This window comes from Lipotes vexillifer, unplaced genomic scaffold (genome assembly GCF_000442215.2).
Source record: "Lipotes vexillifer unplaced genomic scaffold, Lipotes_vexillifer_v1.1 scaffold1654, whole genome shotgun sequence".
NCBI classification, from domain to species: Eukaryota; Metazoa; Chordata; class Mammalia; order Artiodactyla; family Lipotidae; genus Lipotes; species Lipotes vexillifer.
Window position 1 is genome coordinate 158,068 of NW_006794528.1, and position 19,221 is coordinate 177,288.

Below are 19,221 nucleotides of genomic sequence, written 5' to 3' on the forward strand. Positions count from 1 at the left end.
GCCAGTGTCAGGGAATGGTCTTCCCTCCAAGTGACATAGACAGTTTCTGGGATGACGTAACTCCTTTATTCTCCGCCCACCGATGTAAGAGCCCAGCAGAGACCAGTTAGTTCCATGACTGAGAAGGAGGCCCCCACCACCAACCTCTCCTGCTGACACCTTGCAGTTCACAGAGAACCTTCTGACCTACCAACTTCTCTGACTTGGAAGAAGATATCGAGCCATGGCTGAGTTAAAGTATATTTTCAAACTATGAAAGCAGGAAGTTATCTGTGCAGGGCCTGGCATCATGGTGTTCAGGGGCCAGAAATAATGGAATGTCCCTGAACACCATGATGCCAGGCCCTGCACAGATAACTTCCTGCTTTCATAGTTTGAAAATATACTTTAACTCAGCCATGGCTCGATATCTTCTTCCAAGTCAGAGAAGTTGGTAGGTCCCAGTTCCAGGTTGACAGTAGGGACACAGACCACAAAGGTGGTAGAGATAAAATTTGGGCAGGAGAGACAAAGCCCTTCAACCATTTTGCTTCTGTTCCCTTTAGACACAAAAGCAGCTTAGGTCATCTCAGAGTTCACGTCTCCTCGAGGAGAGAGAAGGCAACAACACATTTTCAAGGAACAGCCAAATTATTTATAAAATCCGTAAAGTATGAAACATAACGACACCCCTGACAGGAGGTTGGGTCGGGCTTAATATTCTGTCCTCACACTTAGGGCTTGACAAGCAACTTCTGATTCCACTTCTCATTCCAAAGTGAGACTCTTCCAGATCTTACGTGTCTTCTCTCTCTCTGAGGTCCATTCAGTGCGTCTGATTCAATTGTAAAGCAATTATACTCCAATAAAGAAGTTAAACAGACAAACAAAGAAAAAAACAAACAAAGGGCAGGACTTGGAAAATGCCTCTACTATATTACAAAGAATATCTCTTGTTTTCTTTTTGTCTCGGACACCTTGACCCTTCCTGTTACCCCCGTCCCCCCAGCTGTAAGGTCAGACTAAAGGTTTTGTCATGGCAGAAGGAAAGCAGACAACAAGCCCTTCCCTGAGGAAGGAAACTGAGTCTCAAGAGCAGAGCCTAAGTCTGAGTGCAGAGAGAGTCCGTGTTCTGATCTGAAAGCATGGACAAAAAGCAGAATTCCCAGGACACTGGAAACCACATTCAAGTGAAGTCCTGGATGAGAGTGTTTTCTAACCATTAACAGCCCGCAGCGGGCGACGTGGTTTGTGCTCCCCGAATCCGGACCACTTCATGGTCTCATACTCACGAAGCAGACAGCTCAGACTTCCCACATCCTAGGCAAGCTCTCCCCATCCACGCTCCCACTGGGGGTGGCATGGCATCAGGATGGTGGGGTCCCCCAAGGGTCTGGGGTGCTTGTGGGTAGAACTCCAGAGAACCCTCAGGTATTTCAAGTGTCCAGGGAGTCACAGCAGGTTGTGTCCAAAGCCAGGTCCTTCCTTGGACACACCTGGGCTTGCCAGGGCCTCAGGCATGGGCCTCAGTGTCCTGCTTGATGGCCGGTTTGTAGATGACTCCTTTGTTGGCAACTTTTTTGCTGCTGGAACAGCAAGGACACATGAGTGTTGGTTAGTCAAAGTGGAAAGAGAGGCAAGAGCAGCCCAACTCAGCTATGGAATGAGGCAAGTCAGATTCCTCCCTTGGAGACCTTTCTCCAGTTCTGTTGGTCTTGGGAGGAAACGCCCCCCAGTAAAGCATTAACCGAAAGGGAACCTGTCATTTTTCAACTGTTCTCTTTTAACGCTTGACGATACTAGACCTGCATTTTGATGAAGGTCTCATTACCACCCTGCTTCAAATCTCTGATTCCTACAGGGTTTCTGACATCCTCTTTTTTTCATAGCAGGAAAAATAAATTAGGTTTTAGGAAAAACTAAACATGACAATAAAAACACAAGCAAAGGGCATCAATGTGAGTAAGAAATCAAAAAATTTCCCCCAGTTTTCTTCTGGGTTCAGGGAAGAAAAACCGGATGTCAAGATCTTGGAAAGAAGACAGCCTTGGTGCTTGTGTGTAGGTAAATGGGACCTCCCTTCCAAATCAAGAGGCTTGTCCAAGGTCTTAGCAGTGGCAGCAAAGCTGGCACACACACCTCCAACTCTGAGTGCAATGACTCTTGAACCACCAGCATCCAGTGCCTCACTGGATCAATGGTGTCTGGGAAATGGCACTCCCAAGCCAACCAAGGATAAGTGTTGGTACAGGTGACAGGGCTGTTCGTTCTGCAGGCTGCCTTCCTGAACAGATCAATCCTCATGGACACAAAGCCACCCACTCCCATCTTGGGCCCAAATCAGCTCACCTCTGCTTCCTTCTGCAAAGCCAAATGGATACTGCCAGAACAATACAGATGCCCAGAACGCCAGCCAGGGCCAGAAAAAGGGCGATGCCTGTTGAGGGGTAGTGCACACTCATTACAATCTTCCCTTCCCCTTCATCTCATCCCCATAGCACATGTGTGTGCAGTCAAATGACAGCTGCAGAATCATCCACAGAAAGGTGTAATTTCCCCATCTCTGTTCTTAGGCTCTGGTCTTTGGCCTAGCAGGATTGGCTGGAGTACTCACAGGGGGCCATTTGCAAATTGTAGCGATTCTCCAGCAGGGGTTCTCAAACTTGCACCAGCATCATCTGAAGAGCTTGTGTCTAATGTAGACTTTTTTTGAGCCCAACCCTCAGAGACTCTGATTCAATCTAGAGTTAGGCCCAGGAATCTGCATTTTAACCAAACACCTCTAGCTGATGCTGATGTACGTGGTCCATGAACCACACTTTGAGAAACCCTGGGCTACAGAATAAGAACTTATTCCATTTTTTGCTTGCTGGATTTAAGGCCCCTTGAGATGCCTCTTTATCAGCTTTGGCCCCAAGTTCCATTACACAGTCCTAAGCAGTCCAAAACAACCAGGGCCCATTGCCAAGGTCAACTGGCTGGTCACCCAACCTCCATACTGGGCTTAGGCCTAGTTTTTAGGCAGTGGCTTCCCATCCTGGCAAACAGAAGGTCTTGGATAGGCTTTTTGAATGTACACATGCTATAAAGTGATTACGTCGTTCATTAGGGGAGCATTTGATTGGCAGCTCATCTTTGAATCAGAGAGTGACCTGAGGGTAAGACACACGGTGAGGAGGGGGTCAGGAGTCAGAGTGATAGCACAGAGAAGCAGAGAGGGTGGGCTTGAAGAATCACAGGCCCAGATCACACCGAGAATCACAGTGATCACCCAGCTGCAGCATGCACGGCCGGTTGGCCACATACCCAGACTCGGTCCTGTGTAGGCAGGGTCTGGCACTTCAAAGGGGAGGGGAAAAGACTGGAAATTAACCGAGTCAAACCCTGGCAGATTTGACCAGTGTGTTGAGCAAAGCTCTACCTTTTGTTTGGGTGGAGGTACAGGGCTGATGCAGCCCTCCTGGGGATGTTCACTCTTGGCTCAGGTGCCTGATGGGGTAGAAGGAATTGCCCACTCAGGGAATTCACACCATGATCCCTCCCTCTGATGCTCCTTTAATCACAACAGTCTCTTTGCGTGGCTAAGACTTCAGTTTTTGATACAATATGGCCAACTTGGAAGGTGAGGAAGGGTAAGAATCGGAGTCTACCTTGGTGGGCTGTCATCTGCTTCTCTGGCACCTACCTCTCTTCCTCAGCAAGGAAGCTGCCAGGTTCTAGCTGGCTGGGGCCAGCAGAGCTTGGCTGGAACCTGTCACCAGCCTTCTACACCCATCCTCATCCAGTACTGTTGTCATGGTTTGGTTCTACTTTTGCTTTGGCCCCAGTGGACAAACTGGAGTAGCCCCTCCACCATTGGTATGGAGTAGCCCCTCCACCATTGGTATGGAGTAGCCCCTCCACCATTGGTATGGAGTAGCCCCTCCACCTCTCTTCCCTGCTACGTGGAGACAGAGGAGAGTGGCTTCTTCAGCAAGTTATTGTTGGAGATGAATGGGGTGAGTTAGTGGGGTCCTCAGTGGCGCCGAAATAGTGCCCAGTGATCTAAGGTGAAATCCGATGGTCAGCCTGCTAGGAACCTCTCTGGGGAGGGCCCTGAGTGAGCCTGTCCTCTCGAGTAACACAGAGCAGCCCAGTCACAAAGCCCCCAGGTTACCCCAGCTGCTTCCAGGTTCTCAGAACTATTCCTCATTCTTCCAGTCAGATTCTCCATCTAAAGAAAGTCTCTGCTTACACACACCCGCCTGTCTGGTGGTTTTCTGATCTCAGTGGAAACTTCTAGCTTGTGGTGCGGGGGAGGGGATGGGGGGTTGTTCCAGTTCACACTGGAAGCCAGAGTTGTGCAGATGGTGGCCACCCAGCCAGACACTCAGGAGAGCCTGTGCCCATAGAGCCCACCATGGCGATGGAGACCCCGCGAGAGCCCCGATCAAGTGTGAGATGCAGGCAGAGGGCCAGGGACCACCTCCCCTTGGGGCACTTGATACCCTGGGGAACCAGACCTGAGACTGCAGGGTTAGGTTTTGCTCAGCCCCTTCTCCTGCCATCTGGCCCCAGTCTGGCTGATTCCCCTGGGGCCATCAGCCCCGAGTTCCTTCCCTGCTGTCTTCCTTCACAGTCTAATATTGAGCCAGTAGCCTCCCTGGTCCACAGCTGGGCCCTAGTTGTCCCTGGTCTGGCTTCCCAGGTGGCCCCAGACTGTTGAAAGGATAAGCAGGGCAGGTATGGATAGGAGCCGTCCACAAAGGGCAGGGTGGCCTGTTCTCTTGGCTGTTGCTGGTCACCACTGGCAGCCCACGGCCTCCCAGGTGGCAGAGAGTGTGGCTCCCCTCGCTCGATTCCCTGCCCCGAACACAGGGACCAGTCTGTGGCTTGGGGAGATCCTCAGGACGTGAGTCTCCCCCTGAGGAAAGCATCAAGTGTTTGTACAGCACATGTTCTGTTCCCTGCATGGCCTGTGGCCTCTGCACACTATAATTTGTTTTGTTTTGTTTTGTTTTTTAAGTTACCTAGAGGTAACTAAGGCCTCTAGGATCTTAAAAACAACAACCACTGAAGAAAAACCCAACTAGTCGTGATTTCTTTTCCAAGCCTTTTTGATGAAATACACTTTTTTTGTTTTGTTCCTAAAGCTCCAGATGCTTGTGGTACTAAACTAGTTCTTGCCACATAAGACTATTACTAGTAAGCCTCCACTTGGCTAAGCCGTCCAGGTTTCTAAAGTCGTCGCTTTCACAGTCACCTCAAACATCCTGAGAGCCACACAGGCCCCCAGACAACTGACAGCCCCGCTCTGGGGCTGGAGGAGGTGCCCTCAGGCCATGGGCTTAGGGAGCAGAGTGAAGGCTTGGAAGCAAGGCCCCAGGCATGAGACTTTTCTCATGCGCACGTGGCGCAGCTGGGTGGCTGATCTGGAGGGAGAGTCTGGCTTTCCTGTGTCACTGAGCAGTGTCCTTGGCTGTATTAGGCCCTATAAACAGCAGCCTAATTTAATCCAGGGCTCTAATGTGGGTTCCTTGCTCCTGGATGATGACTTGCCTCTCCTTGGAAACAATGAAACAAGACCAAGCAGGTATGAAGACAAGGAAGTCCCCAGAGACTGGGACAGATGCTTTACAGCCTAGTGTTTGATGCAGCAGAAAACAAAGCAGCTTGACTGAGCAAGCGAAAAGCATAAGCCCCTTGGGAAGAGGAATGGCAGCGAGGGCGGCGCCTCGTGGGAATTCTACCCGCCAGGAACCTCAGGGCAGGAAGATGACGTTGAGATGCTATCTCCTGCCAGGTGAGACAGCACCAAGCATCAAGGAGCAGAGCTCCTCTGCCGAGCTGGATAAAGCGCAGGGCTTGGGTCCCACTGGAGGCAGATGCCAGAGCATCTGCTAACTAAAGGGAGAGGGGAGGTCACAAAAGGCATCAGGAGACCTGTTGGGGCGACTAGGGAACTAGTGCCCAGAGAGAGAAGCCGAAGCCTGCATCCCCGCAGCGCCTCTGGGCTGTTGAGCAGAGAACAGGCATCAAAAGATGGTGCAGGGAGGGGCAAAGATTCACATGCAGATTAAACACAGAAATGGTTTCTGAATGGCAGGTGAGACAGGGAGTTCCCACTGAAGCACAGTGGGCCAGACAGGAGAAATGAGACAGGCTGGTTGACAGAGATGGCCCATGAGAGGCACGGGGTGAGAACGCAACGAAGGGGCCCCTGAGCTGGCAGGTACGAGGGCACGTGCCACACAGACGTGGGAGAGCTGCCTGCTCTCCATACAAGGCTCCAGTGCAAGTCAGGGTCAGCAGAAGGAGGGCAGTACGACACACAGAAGGAAATCACACAGATAGAGAAGAACTCCAGTACCACGTGCCTCACCCGGGAAGGTACAGATCCCCGAGAAGATCAGCAAGCTGCTCGCCACGGGGCACTGCTACCTGTCTGGCTGGCTCAGGTGCTGCGTCTTCCACGGGCGTCTTGCTGGACCTGGGGGATGCTGGTTAACTGTGTCTGAGGTCTTCTGAAGCCTCAGGTGCACACGCAGAAAAGTCCAGCGGGAGGAACAAGCACCTTATTTACACAGCTTGCAGTTCCTGAAAGAAGTCTAGCATTTTCTAGGTCGATTTGCAGTTCTGTGTATTCAAACAGAGTTTTGAATGAAAGGAATACAATCCTTTTCCTTTCAGTGTATTATTTTAAAGTATGGACTGTTTTAGTAGGTGACATGTTCCACAGTGATTAGATACGTATACATATAGGTGTATGTCTTTAGCAGCCTCCAGTCTTATAAAAGAGGCAGGGAGAGTTTTGGTTTAGCAGGGATTTGAGAGTTTAAATATATAAAATCCAGTTTCAGATGGTAAAACTCTTGTTATTATGCTTAATACAAGTCATAGACTCAAGTAACTGAAATGCTGGTCCTCTCTTTGGATGATGCTTTGGTAAGAAAAGCAAGGAAGATGCCCTCCGTAACCACAGAGCATAACTATCTTAAGAGGACATATTTTACTGGAGTTTTTCTTAACACTGTGGAACCCCGTTGAAGAAATAATTTCTACCAAAAAGTCTGCCCAAAAGATGCCGCCAGATTACATGTGGGAACTGGTTTTCTATGACCGTGCTAGGGCCTGAGGGCTTTGCCTTCCAGATTGCAGGAATGAAGACCCAGAAGAGAGAGCCGTGCTGCTCTGAGGGGGCCTAAACCCTGGGACAGTGGGCGAGGGTTATTATGCAGCACTGGGTGCTTCATGCTCTCAGTTCCCTTTGGGGGTCAGGCTGTTTGTGCTGCAGGAATGACAGGTGGTGGGACCGGGGCTCTTACCCCTGTCGGGCCAGATGACAGAAGGCCTGACAGCATCCCTCAGCATCCCCATCCCATCCCAGACCTTTAACACTTGACAGCTATGTTCTGATCTTTACGTCTTCCTCAACAAATAGATTGATTTGAATGCTGTTGGCAAATTGATAACAAAGCAAAATAAGACTTAATAAAACAAACTTGACAACCGGTCAGGCTTCTGTTTAGATCGTTCTGCGGAGAAGACACTGGTGGGGAGAGGGGAAGGGAGACGGGTCGGCTCCATTCCTTCGGACTTGTAATGAGCACCAGGCACGGTGCCAGGCACAAAAGGCTAGTAAGACGCCCACAGCCCCTGCTTTAAGGGGCTCGTGGTGTGTGGGTAATAGAGGCATGTGTTTTCTTTTTTTCCTGCGTGGTCATACATCATTACCCTGTGGTGTGCTAAAAACTATAACACAGATGAACAAGTTCAGCTGCACTGAAGCAGGAGAGACTGTAAGTCACCCTCGGGGGCATGCGGAAGACTTTGGCAGGATATGGTTGGAGTTGGGTCTTGAAAATTTTTTCCTGGTGGAAGAGGTGAGGGGCATCCCAGACAAAGGGACTCGTGTGTGCAAAAGTCAATAGCATGCACACATGAAAGCACCTGCCATGTTGAAGGAGGCCCCACAGAGCAGGATGGGAGCAGGGGAGACATGCTGGAAGGATCAGCTTTCCGCGTGACCCCTTCTCCCGCTGTCTGGCTCAGAGGCTTATTGTTGGGAGCAAGAGAACATCCCTGGTGGGGCTTTTCTGTTCCCCGCAGTGGCTAACGTGGGACGTGCTCAGTAACACGCGGTGTGTTGAACTGCATTAGGTGTGACTAGGACTCCACTTCTTAGCACATTTGACGATCATTCCTGACTATTCAGACCCTGTATCCGGGGTAGGGGATTTTAAGGGGAACTCCTCTGGTCTTTCACTTGGATCCTTTGGAAGCATTAATCTTTTTCCATCTAATAGCATTTATTTATAAATAGGGACTTTTAGAAAGTTGACAAGGTCAATAACCACAAAGCATACATTCTAGTCTCAAAAAATTAGATGATTAGCCATCTTAGCTTTGTAAGGTTTTTTTCTCTCTCTTTTTTAAACATTTTATGAAACTACCCAGGTCCCTCAGGGTCAAGCAGATTCAGGCTACTCCACAGCTCTGCTGAGGGGGAAAGCCCTACGGCTCGACTGCCCAGCGTCCTTGTCTAAGTGTCGCCTCAGCTGGCTCCAGGCTCTGAGGCATGTGACATGCACTCGCCCAGAGCACGCACGCTGAAGACACGATTATAGAAACTTTTTGGCTTCCTCTTGGCCTTGAAGTTTTCCTTGCCCTGACATGTTGAAAATAGAACTTGATAACATTGGCATTTGGGTTTTATTGGTCTGGCTTTATTACCCTTTGCCATCTGGATCCAGCGTTGGTGTCTTTGGCTGGGAAGAGGTCAACTTTGGGGAACCGAGAATCGGGCCCCTGAACTATATAGATGTGCCTCTACTGTCTTTCTCCTTCCTCACATCGGGCAGCTGACTCCTACGAGATCTGGACTGCTCCCAGGATGTGTTCCTCCTCTCCAAGACCCCACCTGGAGGACGTGAGTCTTGTTTCCTCTCTTCAGCTCAAGACTTCGATTTGTGCCACTTGGAAGAGGCACTTTATAAGAGCTGAAAAAAAGTGCCTGGCGTGACTTTCATCTCTCCACAAGGAGAGGGCATGTTAATCAAAGGCAACAAGAAACAAAATACACGAGAGAAAAAAAAAATCATACGAACAGGAAGGAATAGAATGATGAGGGGATTCTGGACCCCCGGTGAAGGAATTGGTATGCTTCTTTGAAGGGTGAATAGTTCTCTCTCGTCTGCTTCTCTTAGCCTTGGCCCTACCCAATTACACAAGAAGAGTACCTACTCAAATTCTAAAGGAAGATGGGAAACAGGGATAGAATAGAATAAAGACCAGGGCATGTGACATAAAACCCTAGAATCCTGTGTTACGAGTGGGGAAAAAAAAAAAGTTCTGGGCCTAGGAAAGTCATTGTACGATCCGTAGAGCAGCGGTTCTCAATCAGGGGCAACTTTGCCCCTCCTCCCCCAGGGACACTTGACAATGTCTAGAGATGTTTTGGCTGTCACAGGGGGGGGATGCTGCTGGCATCTAGAGGGTAGAGTTCAAGGACACTGCTAAACATCCTGCAGTGCAAAGGGCAGCCCTCACAGTGAGAATTATCCAGCTCCAAATGTCAGTATTGACATGCTGATGCCAAGGCTGAGAAACCCTGCCCTAGGGCCGTCATAGACCCTACACCTCTTAAGGACAGAAACCAAGCTCTGTGTTCCTTTTCTAGCACAGCTGAAGAAAATACAGGGTCCAGTTAAGTGATCCAGTCCCAGTTGTTCCAATTTAGTTAAACCTCGGATCCCCCTCTCAAGGTCCGTGCACTTTCTTTCGTAAGGGATTTCCTTAACATTACTTTTTTCCTGGCAGAAAACTCCAGAGTTTTCATTTTCCAACCCCATAGTTCCTGTGAACTTTCAGAGAAGACCCTGAATTAAACCACCCCCTAATTACAGACATGCCTCAGTGGAAGAGCATGCAAACAATTGAGTCCAAATTGCTCAAGGTTCCCACTGACAAACAAGCTTACCCCATCAACCTAAAAGGGCATGTTACAGTCTGAGACCTGCTCCACGTTGGTGTGTGAAGGCCCTTGTGAATTGCAGGCGCCCCTCGGGGGATGAGGTTTGGGGCTTCACTCCTTTGGGGCTGCCTCATCCTTGTTTCTTAGGGGATAGCCCCATTTGCTGCCCAAGTCTTTGGGAAATGAGGGGAAGGGGAGAATTCTGGCCCAGTTTCTATAATCAGCCTCCAAATGAACAGGTTTGCCTTGGACTGCCACAGATTCTTACTCCAGGGAGAAAGCCCAGCCCAGCCTTTGGAAGCAGCAGCTCTGGGTAAGCCGTGCTGGAGGGGCAGCGGCAAAGCTGCATTTGGACTGTGATCTCCATGTCCTGAGCTGGAGCCGGTCTGGGGGCTTCTGCTTAGAGGCCCCTCAAGCTCCCCCAGCCAGACTGGGAAGGGTCTACTGGAAGCGCTCTGTTACCAGCCTGACTGCACTGCCTGCTCTACAGGCGCCAGCTTAGACCTGAACTGGTCTAAGAAGATGGCTAATTATCCCCGAGGCTACAGTTCATTGTACACGTGGGCGTTACTTTTGGATGTCAAGTTCCTGCATGCTTTCTTCTGCTCCTCTGTAACTGCCCTCACACACTGTCCCTGCAACGTAAAGTCAGGATGGACAGTTGTTAGTGTCCATTTAGAATCAGAACGTGTTAGCACCGAAAGGACGTTAACTCACCTAGTCCAACCCATCATTTTATGGCTGAAGAAACCAAGGCCAAAGAAGGGACATGATTTGCCTGCGTCATATAGCCAGGAGGAAACAAGGTGAGGCCTTGAACCTGGGTCTGCTGACTGTTGGGGAGTATCTGTCACACCACCCCTGGTGACTTGTAGAGACTTAGCCCAGAGAACAGAGCTGACTATTATCCTTGAGTCACAAGCAGAATTCTACCTGATCTATGTGGGCAGAGTCCCTTATCTCCAGGAGGAGTTTTATTTTATTTAAGAGTTGAAGTATTTCCATTTAACCCTTGACTACTATATACTTCATTTAGAAAAATAGGAAAAGAGAATGTTATATCTAGAATAGAACACCAGGGGATAATTCTGTGCATTTGAGGTGTTTCCTGGAAAAGGAGTTGGTATAGTTATCATCATGTACATCCTCAATTTTTAGGAGGGGCCATTGTTTATAGATTCAGTTTGCAGACCAAGAAACTGGTGAACAGAAGAGGAAAATGACCTTAACTAGTGACATCTGGAGAGGAGAACACAAAAGATAAATTCTTGGACGGTTCTTGATTAAGTAACTGACAGAGAAGGACGTAATTCTGACCATATGTGTGGGTCAGTTCAGAAGGGCATGTTTCTAAAGCTTTCTGGCAAGGGCCTTGAAATTCAATCTTCATGTGGTCCACTAAGCTTAGCAGGTGATAGTTACAATCTCACACGCTATGAAAGGAACAACAACAGAACAAGGTGCCCCATGTGAGATGAGGAGAGCTGATTCTCTGACAAGTGGGTTAATGGTCATCCTTAAATGTGAACCCTTGGCCCAGCTTGGCCACAAGTGATGCGAGAAAGTGAACTTAGCGATTTGAAGAGTGTGGGCCCCTCACCCCTTTCCCCCAGCTCCCAGCTGTCTTGATGTAGATACCAAGCAAGTCAAGATGTTAACTGTCCCTCTGGGGGGTTATGGTTACAGATTTAAAAGGAAGAACTGAGCTTCCATAGCTCAGGAAGAAACCGAACTATTAAGCTTCATTCCGTATAGATCTCGGATGCCTGTGCAAGCTTCAAGGAGATGAGACAAAAGGCAGTTCTGAAGATACTTTCTTGTCTAACGGGCCCTGCTACTTTAGACCATGAGCTGCTTGTGGCTCGGATGTGGGTTATGCCCATTTTCTAAAGCCTTACAAAGGAGCATCCCTGGATCTTGGTGGTGCTGGTGGTGCCAGGAATCACCTGGCAAGGCCAAAGATGGGCCTTGATGCCAGGAAAGCCTGTAAGAAGTTAGAAGGTTTGATCTCATGAAAAGGGCCCTATCATGTATCTTAGGAGAAGGGGTAGGTAGTTCTTCAGGGCAGAGAGGCCCCCAGAACATCCTCTCTTCCCCATCTGTGGGAGACTGCCAGACTTAATGATTGTTCTGGTCCATGCACCTGGAGGGCCTGGCTCGCGCTTCTCTACCAAGACTCAGGGAAGTCAAGGTCAGTGGAGGGAGACCTCAGTAAACCCACACACAGTAGCTCCTCACGCATCTGGTTCCCTTGGCAGCCAGAATGCTCTTAACCCGTCTCCTAAGGGTATCAGTGACAGTGCCCAAGAGCAGGGCACCCGATTGCATACAAAACAGACATCTCGGCACCACACTCGCCACACACTGCATCTCCTCACCTTCACGTCGGAAGGAGACGTACACCAGCCTCTCATCAAATTTCTGGACCTGCCGGAAGTTGTTGATCATCTCTCTAGGGGACGGGTCCTCCACCCCTGTGCAGTACAGGGCTGTCTCCAAGTCCATCAGCTGCGGGGGAAGAGCAGAAACACCCGCCACGGGCAGAGTGACGCCCCCTTGCCTGACCTCGAGGGAAAGGTCCACCAGATCTCACCTCCGAGGCCTGGCAGGAGACCCTTGAGAAAGCAGTGGGGAAGCCAGAAGCTGCCTCGCCCCTGCTGGTGTCTGAGTGATGGGGCTCGGCGAGCCCGTGTGTCTTCCCACTGTCTTCCCACCTCCCGGGGCTGCCGGAAGGGTTCGTGCTGTCAACTCCTGATTGAGCCTGAAATCTGCCCTGCAGGGAGGGAAACCTGGGGTGGCGAGGGGTTCCTCAGCCTCCCACGGAGACTGCATTCCTCTCCTGAGCCTCATTCAGGACCCAGCTCTGAATCAGAGGGGCCTGGGCCTTAGTCTGATGGTCCCGTCAAAAGGAACCAAAAGAGGGAGGCAAGAGTCTCACAGGTCATCTGACTTCTAGTTCCATGGTATTTTCATACACCCACATAGATCATGTAACTGTTTCCAAGGCAGTTTTTGGGTTAGGACATATTACTGCCTTGCTGAGCATTTTATCTCTTGATTCATCATGTCTTTATTCCTGTCAGCCTACTTGCTGCCATTTATCGAGGTTACTCAGATCAATAGCTCATAGTAGAAAGGAAGGAGCAGCAGTGAGAGCTGTGCTGGCTCATGAAGTGGGTGGGGGCCGTGAGCCAGTGTGCAGCGGCCCCCTGGCCCCGTCTCCTGGGCAGCCATGCTTCCGACTGATGAAATTCAGCTGCAGGGTAGAGACACCGGCAGTGACCTGGAACTCAGCTCTATCTTTGGGTCTTAGCTCTGTCACTAACCAGCTGGTGATCCCCAAGTTTCCTCAACTCTCTAACCCTTGCTTTCATCACCTAAGAAATGAGAGGGTTAGAGATGATTCCTAAGGACTCTGTCCCCCAGTTTTGCACTAGAATGTGAGCTTCTCGAGGGCAGAGATCCTCACTTCCTCATTGCTGTAATCCCCATCCCCTCGGCTTTGTTAAACAGTCTAACCTGATCCTATCTTTATTCTGCCCCTGTAAAGGAGGCATGCTCTTTCCCGCCTGGGAGGTAGACACTATGCACTAAGGGATATGTTAGGAAACGCAGCCTAACAGCTCTTATTTAAAGAACTGTGGAGACAGATTCATTTTCCCCACTTGACTCGATAGCTCCACTTTTGAAGCTCAGCCTGTAATTTCTGAAGTGCTTCCAAGCCCCTGTGATATTTGGAGAGGTTTTGAATAGCTGCCAGTGAAACTCTTAAGTGAGGAAATCAAGTCGTTGATTATGATATGGGTGGTGGTAGGGTCCGAGGTACCACGTGCTCTCTGACAAGAAGGAGCACGACAGTTACCTGCTGCTGGGAAATTTCCACAGGGTTCCGGAAAACCGTCCAGAGCACGGTCGGGTAGCAAGGAGGTGTGGTCAGGGACCCTTGGTAGCGGTAGTACTCCTCAGGCCTCTTCGGCAGCAGCTCTTCAATGCTGAAACCCGGAATGGACACTTCTTGGCCTGGAGAGACATGTTGGGGGATGATGTCATCTTGCTCCCCAAGGCAGAGGTGCAGCTGAGCATATGACAGCCTAGGAAGGGGAACTAGCCCCATTCTGAGCCATCTGATCCTAGGACTTGGTCACAGACAGTACCCGGCCCCCTGCATGGGTTCTTCAGCTCACACAAGAGTGAATGCACAAGCATCCAAGAACCTCTCACCTTTGTACTTTACATCTTTAAGGTGACTGAAGATCTTGTCATATGATGGATTGAAGGAGCCCATCTGCAATAGAGATGGGGCAGGTTGAACAGGGACAGAATTCAATAGGCTGAGCTCGGCTTGACAATTGTGAATGGAAGGGCTCTGCTGAGGGTGTGTAATCACCACTGCTGAGATCCTCCCCAAAGGATACACTTTACTAGGACAGTTATGATGCATCACTAGGCTGTTAGAGGGTTGGCGGAATGGTCCTGCCCTCTTGCATCTCAGGACATCCTATTTCCAGCTCAAGGCACTGGGGCTGGGGTGTCCCGGAGCAACAGATAGAGCTTGTGCTCCTGATTATCTGGCTGTGAGCTTAAAGGCCACAAACAGCATGTTCTCTAACCAGAACTTAAGGGAGCTTGAGTTCATGAAAGCCAAATCAGGCAAGTAAACATGTTGAGAAACGACATATGTGCTGTCTCCTTAGGGGGAAAAATGCAAGCAAATCAGGAGATGTTCCCACGTTCTGGGATTAAGGAAAGAACTATGCTGGGGTTCCTATAAAGGATGGAGCTTGGATGCTGGAAATTGTATCAGGCATGTGATGGGGCAGCAGTGAATGATTCCCCACCCCCGACAGGTCCTGTCCAACTTGGCAATTCCTTGATTATGCAATAGGGCTGGAGACTAGGACTCATCTTTCCAGTGTCACCTGGGACATGCCCTTTCCTGCTGTCCAGCCACAGAAAGGGCTGCCTCCAGGCCAAGAGAGCAGGAACCCTGTGGGGAAATAGCCCCTGTTCTAGAGTCAAGACACAGCTGAAACAGAACAGACAGGTGTGCATGGAACCAAATGCCAAGTCTGATGTCATCCTGACTTCAAATTTCATGTAAAATGCCTCTCAACATCTCTTACCTCTATGAGAACAGCTAGGACCGCGAGGCCTTCTGGCTTGTCAATGGCGATGCTGGCATTGGGGTACAGGTCCGAGTTATAATAGACCATATGCAGCTGCAGTGGGAGAGGGGAGGTGAGTTGCTATCCATTAGGGGATAGGGACCCATGGGAAGCTTTCAGTTTTGCAGGAGACTGGAATCCAATGGGAGGGACAGACCACCCCCATCCCCAGCTAGATTCGGCCTCCCAGACCCTTGCCTCATGGCCACCCCAGTGTTCCCTTTTCTCTCAGTCCTCTAGATTGCAAAGTCCACCAGGCCAGTCTGTCCATCTTATTCACTCATGGTATCCCAGTGTCTGATATGGTGCTTGAAAATTACCAGGTACACAATAGATATTGAATGAATGAATGAACAAATTGGCTTTTATACTAGCTGTGAAAAAGCTTGGATACTTTGGAGCACTTCTCCCTTCTGATTTTTCCTACTTATTCTGGAGCCTGGGGCAAAATGGTCTCATGTGGCTTCCCCAGCCTAAGCCCGGCCACTCTGCATTTGATCTGGGGGCCAGGGCAGTAAACCTCCAACAGTAACTTAATCATACTTGTACCCAAAGCAGGACATGCATTTATCTCTCAGGTGGAGACAATCACAACATGACTTTTATAAAGGTTTTATCAACTATATTTTAAGAGACCATGAAACAAAAACGCTACTCCATGAATGTAGACTCCAAAATACCATTCTAAACTCATTTTTTTTCAAAGCAGAAATTACTTATCATTATTAAAGTGAGGAAAAGAGAAGTTTTTGAGAAATGTTGGGTTTAAAATGTCTAGGTAGGGCTTCCCTGGTGGCGCAGTGGTTGAGAGTCCTTCTGCCGATGCAGGGGACACGGGTTCGTGCCCCGGTCTGGGAAGATCCCACATGCCACGGAGCGGCTGGGCCTTTGAGCCATGGCCGCTGAGCCTGCACGTCCAGAGCCTGTGCTCCACAACAGGAGAGGCCACAACAGTGGGAGGCCCGCGTACCTTAAAAAAAAAAAAAAAAAAAAAAAAATGTCGAAGTAAACTCTGATGAGTGATGTTGGTAATGAGGGAGGCTATGCACGTGTGAGGGCAAAGGGTATATGAAAAATCTCTGTATCTTCCTCTGCATTTTGCTGTGAACCTAAAATGCTCTAAAAAAACAAAAAGTCTTAAAAAATTAAAAAACAGTCTAGGTAAGCATTAAGACATTGTTATGACAAGCTCTGACAATGTTTAACCTGATTTTTTTTTTTTCTTAATCAAGCAAAAAAAATGTTTGTTTGGATCAAAGAATGCGACTTGGGGCACACAGATTTGGGTAGCTTCCCAAACAGTGTCCTGCTAGGGAGTAAAAGGGGCTTTTAAAGGCAAAGAAGGGAGGTTTGCATTACAAAGAATTTTGTAATTTTCAAGTTGGAGGCAGAAGCTAGTCTTGTCTAAACATGGTTGAATACTAAGGCTGTTACTATAGAGGGAGGGAAAAGTTCGTTAACGTGACAAGTTGCAGGTGTTCTTGCAGAGTCCTTGGAGTATTGGTGGTTTGGCCCAGTTCAGAAGTTCATGGTTCCCGCTGGTGAGGACGTGCATAAGGTTCACCTCCTTAATGGCCTCCCAGCTCCATTTTAAAACCCCTTGACGTTGGTGACTCCATTTTATTTCACAGTCCTTTCTCCTGATTCTCTTGGAATCTGTCATCGTCCCCCTACATGACAAGGTTAAGGTCTGTGATCTGAGACTCCCCACCAATTTGTTAGTAAACATTTCCATTTTCAGCTGCATTGGTGTTTGTTTCAATTGTCATTTCCTTTGGTGTCTCTTCTCTCCAGATGTGGCTTTTGCCTCAATATTAAAACAATTCCAGCCTTCAGGAAACAGGTGGATAGATATTTGTAGAGTGAAAGTGTTCCTAAAAATCTCAGATAATCCCTCGTTTCCTGCCAGAGGCTGCTCTAGCCCGTTCTAAAGGGTTATAGCTGGACCTCTTGGCAGTTGTCAAAAGTGGAATAGTTTGTATTGCTTGTCATCAGCTTTATACAGGAAATGAAGTTTGTCTTAGGTCTACCAGCAAGCCTGCTCTGCTCTTTGTCTGTTCTCTCTTGCCTTATGTGATGTGTTAAAATATATCCACAAGTTCTTTGACTCGTTCTTCAGAAAGTAGAGCCTAATTCCTCTCCCCTCAGGTGTGGCATTGACTAAATGTCTTGCTTCTAATAAATCATGTAAGGTGGAAGTGATAATATATGACTTCTGAGACCACATCATAAAAGGCATTGTGGCTTTTGCCTTGCTCTCACTTGGATCACTCACTGTGGAGAAAGCCAGCTGTCATGTCATAAGGGCACCCAAGCAACTCTATGAACAGGTCCATGTAGCAAGGGACTGAGGCCTCCTGCCAATAGCCAGGATCAACTTGTCCACCATATAAGCCATTTTGGAAGCAGATCCTTCAGCCCCAGTCAAGCTTTCAGATGACTGTAGCTCAGCCAATACCATGACTGCAGTCTCATGAGAGACTCTGAACCAGAGCCAGTGCCCTAAGTTGCTCCCAATTTTTTTACCTACAGAAACTGCAAGATAATAAGTGTTTGTTGTCTTAAACTGCTAATTTTTAGGGTAAATTGTTATGTAGCAATAGATACATACCTAACACACTTTCCTTGGTTGAACCCCTATCTGGGCATCTTCACATCTTCACTTACTCCTAAATAACTCCTTCTCACACTTACTCACTCAAGGCGCCTAAGAACATATCTGGTTTTTTCCATCACCTTTGAATACCTCATATTTAAGGTAATATTTGTATCACAAACTCCCTTATGTCATGCCTTGGATTGATTTTTATATGATCAATGTTATATTTTCTTTAGGTATTAAAGCTTTAAACAATAAAGCATGTTGTTGGAAATCTTTATCATTCTTCACAGAAAAATTCCTGTAATTTTTGGGTAGTTTAAATATATTATGTCTATTCTACATTCCCCTTCTGGACGTTAAGAGCTTATAGACATGACTTCATTCTGATAAAGCCCCTTAGACATGCAGGAGTGTCATCCTCCTACTTTGTTTAACCTGATTTTTAATCCTAAAGGTGGTATCACCTGTCCTCCAAAAAACGATATTATATATGATCACATGTATTTTAGTTGATTCTTTGCCTCTTGAGACTGTGAAACACCGAGATTTTACCTCTCTTTTCCTTTTTCTTCGTTAATCTCTTTTCCCATCTTATGTGATTATAAGTAGAATTCAAGCATATTTTAAAGAATACAGCTCAATGTTCCCCACTTTTCAAGTGGCCCTTTCTAATTAAAAAAAAAAATTATATCAAATTATTTCTTCTTTTTAATGGCCCTCTATTAAGGATTTCTTAGGGGCTCCTACTTTACCATCTTTCCCCCGCAAAGGATGTAGCCTCCACACTGCCCCACACCATCTTGGCCTGGCATTGCTTTGGGAAACAGTGCAGAACTCTATGTGGCTAAAACCCTGAAGGTCCTAGATCCTTATTTCTTTTTATTTATTGTCTATTTTTGGCTGCATTGGGTCTTCATTGCTGCGCACAGGCTTTCTCTAGTTGCAGTGAGCGGGGGTTACTCTTCGTTGAGGTGCGCGGGCTTTTCATTGCGGTGGCTTCTCTTGTTGCGGAACACAGGCTCTAGGCGTGTGGGCTTCAGGAGTTGTGGCACACGGGCTCAGCAGTTTTGGCTCACAGGCTTAGCTGCTCCGTGGCATATGGGATCTTCCCAGACCAGGGATAGAACTGGTGTCCCCTGCATTAGCAGGCAGATTCTTAACCACTGCACCACCAGGGAAGTCCCGATCCTTATTTCTTTTTACAGCTGACCTTTGAGCTTGTGTTCTGTTTTAGCAGTTTTCTCACTTGTTCAGATGAAATCAAGAGGAGGTGAAGACTAATACAAACAGAAGGGAATTCCCTGCTGAGAGGATTAAGAGTGTCTTCTTATATAGACTCAAGCCAGAAGAACTGCTACACTTTCAAGGACCCTCTATAGAGAATCTGCCACTTTAGGGTCACCTTGATGTTTTTTCTCTATTATTGACATTTATGGTCCATCTTCACCAGGCTCTTGGTCTGATGATGTGGCTTAATGGCAGAAAATTCAATAACTATTTTTTTTTTTTTTTTTTTTTTTTTG

General features: G+C 48.2%; 1 protein-coding gene across 3 annotated transcripts in view; it reads right to left on the reverse strand.

The window, feature by feature from the left end:
• Nucleotides 1-1,492: 1,492 nt before the first annotated feature.
• CA12 (carbonic anhydrase 12) overlaps nucleotides 1,493-19,221 on the reverse strand; it is a 59,661-nt gene continuing 41,932 nt past the window's right edge. The window contains exons 5-10 of one of the 3 annotated variants that reach the window (XM_007467208.1): nucleotides 15,055-15,150; nucleotides 14,153-14,216; nucleotides 13,794-13,951; nucleotides 12,310-12,439; nucleotides 2,329-2,416; nucleotides 1,493-1,562 (exon numbers count right to left, since the gene is read on the reverse strand). In XM_007467208.1, the coding sequence (XP_007467270.1) occupies nucleotides 1,493-1,562; nucleotides 2,329-2,416; nucleotides 12,310-12,439; nucleotides 13,794-13,951; nucleotides 14,153-14,216; nucleotides 15,055-15,150 (606 nt within the window). Of the gene's footprint in view, nucleotides 1,566-2,328; nucleotides 2,417-3,061; nucleotides 3,319-12,309; nucleotides 12,440-13,793; nucleotides 13,952-14,152; nucleotides 14,217-15,054; nucleotides 15,151-19,221 lie in introns of those variants that run through there. The other 2 variants (XM_007467207.1, XM_007467206.1) reach the window with 2 other exon arrangements.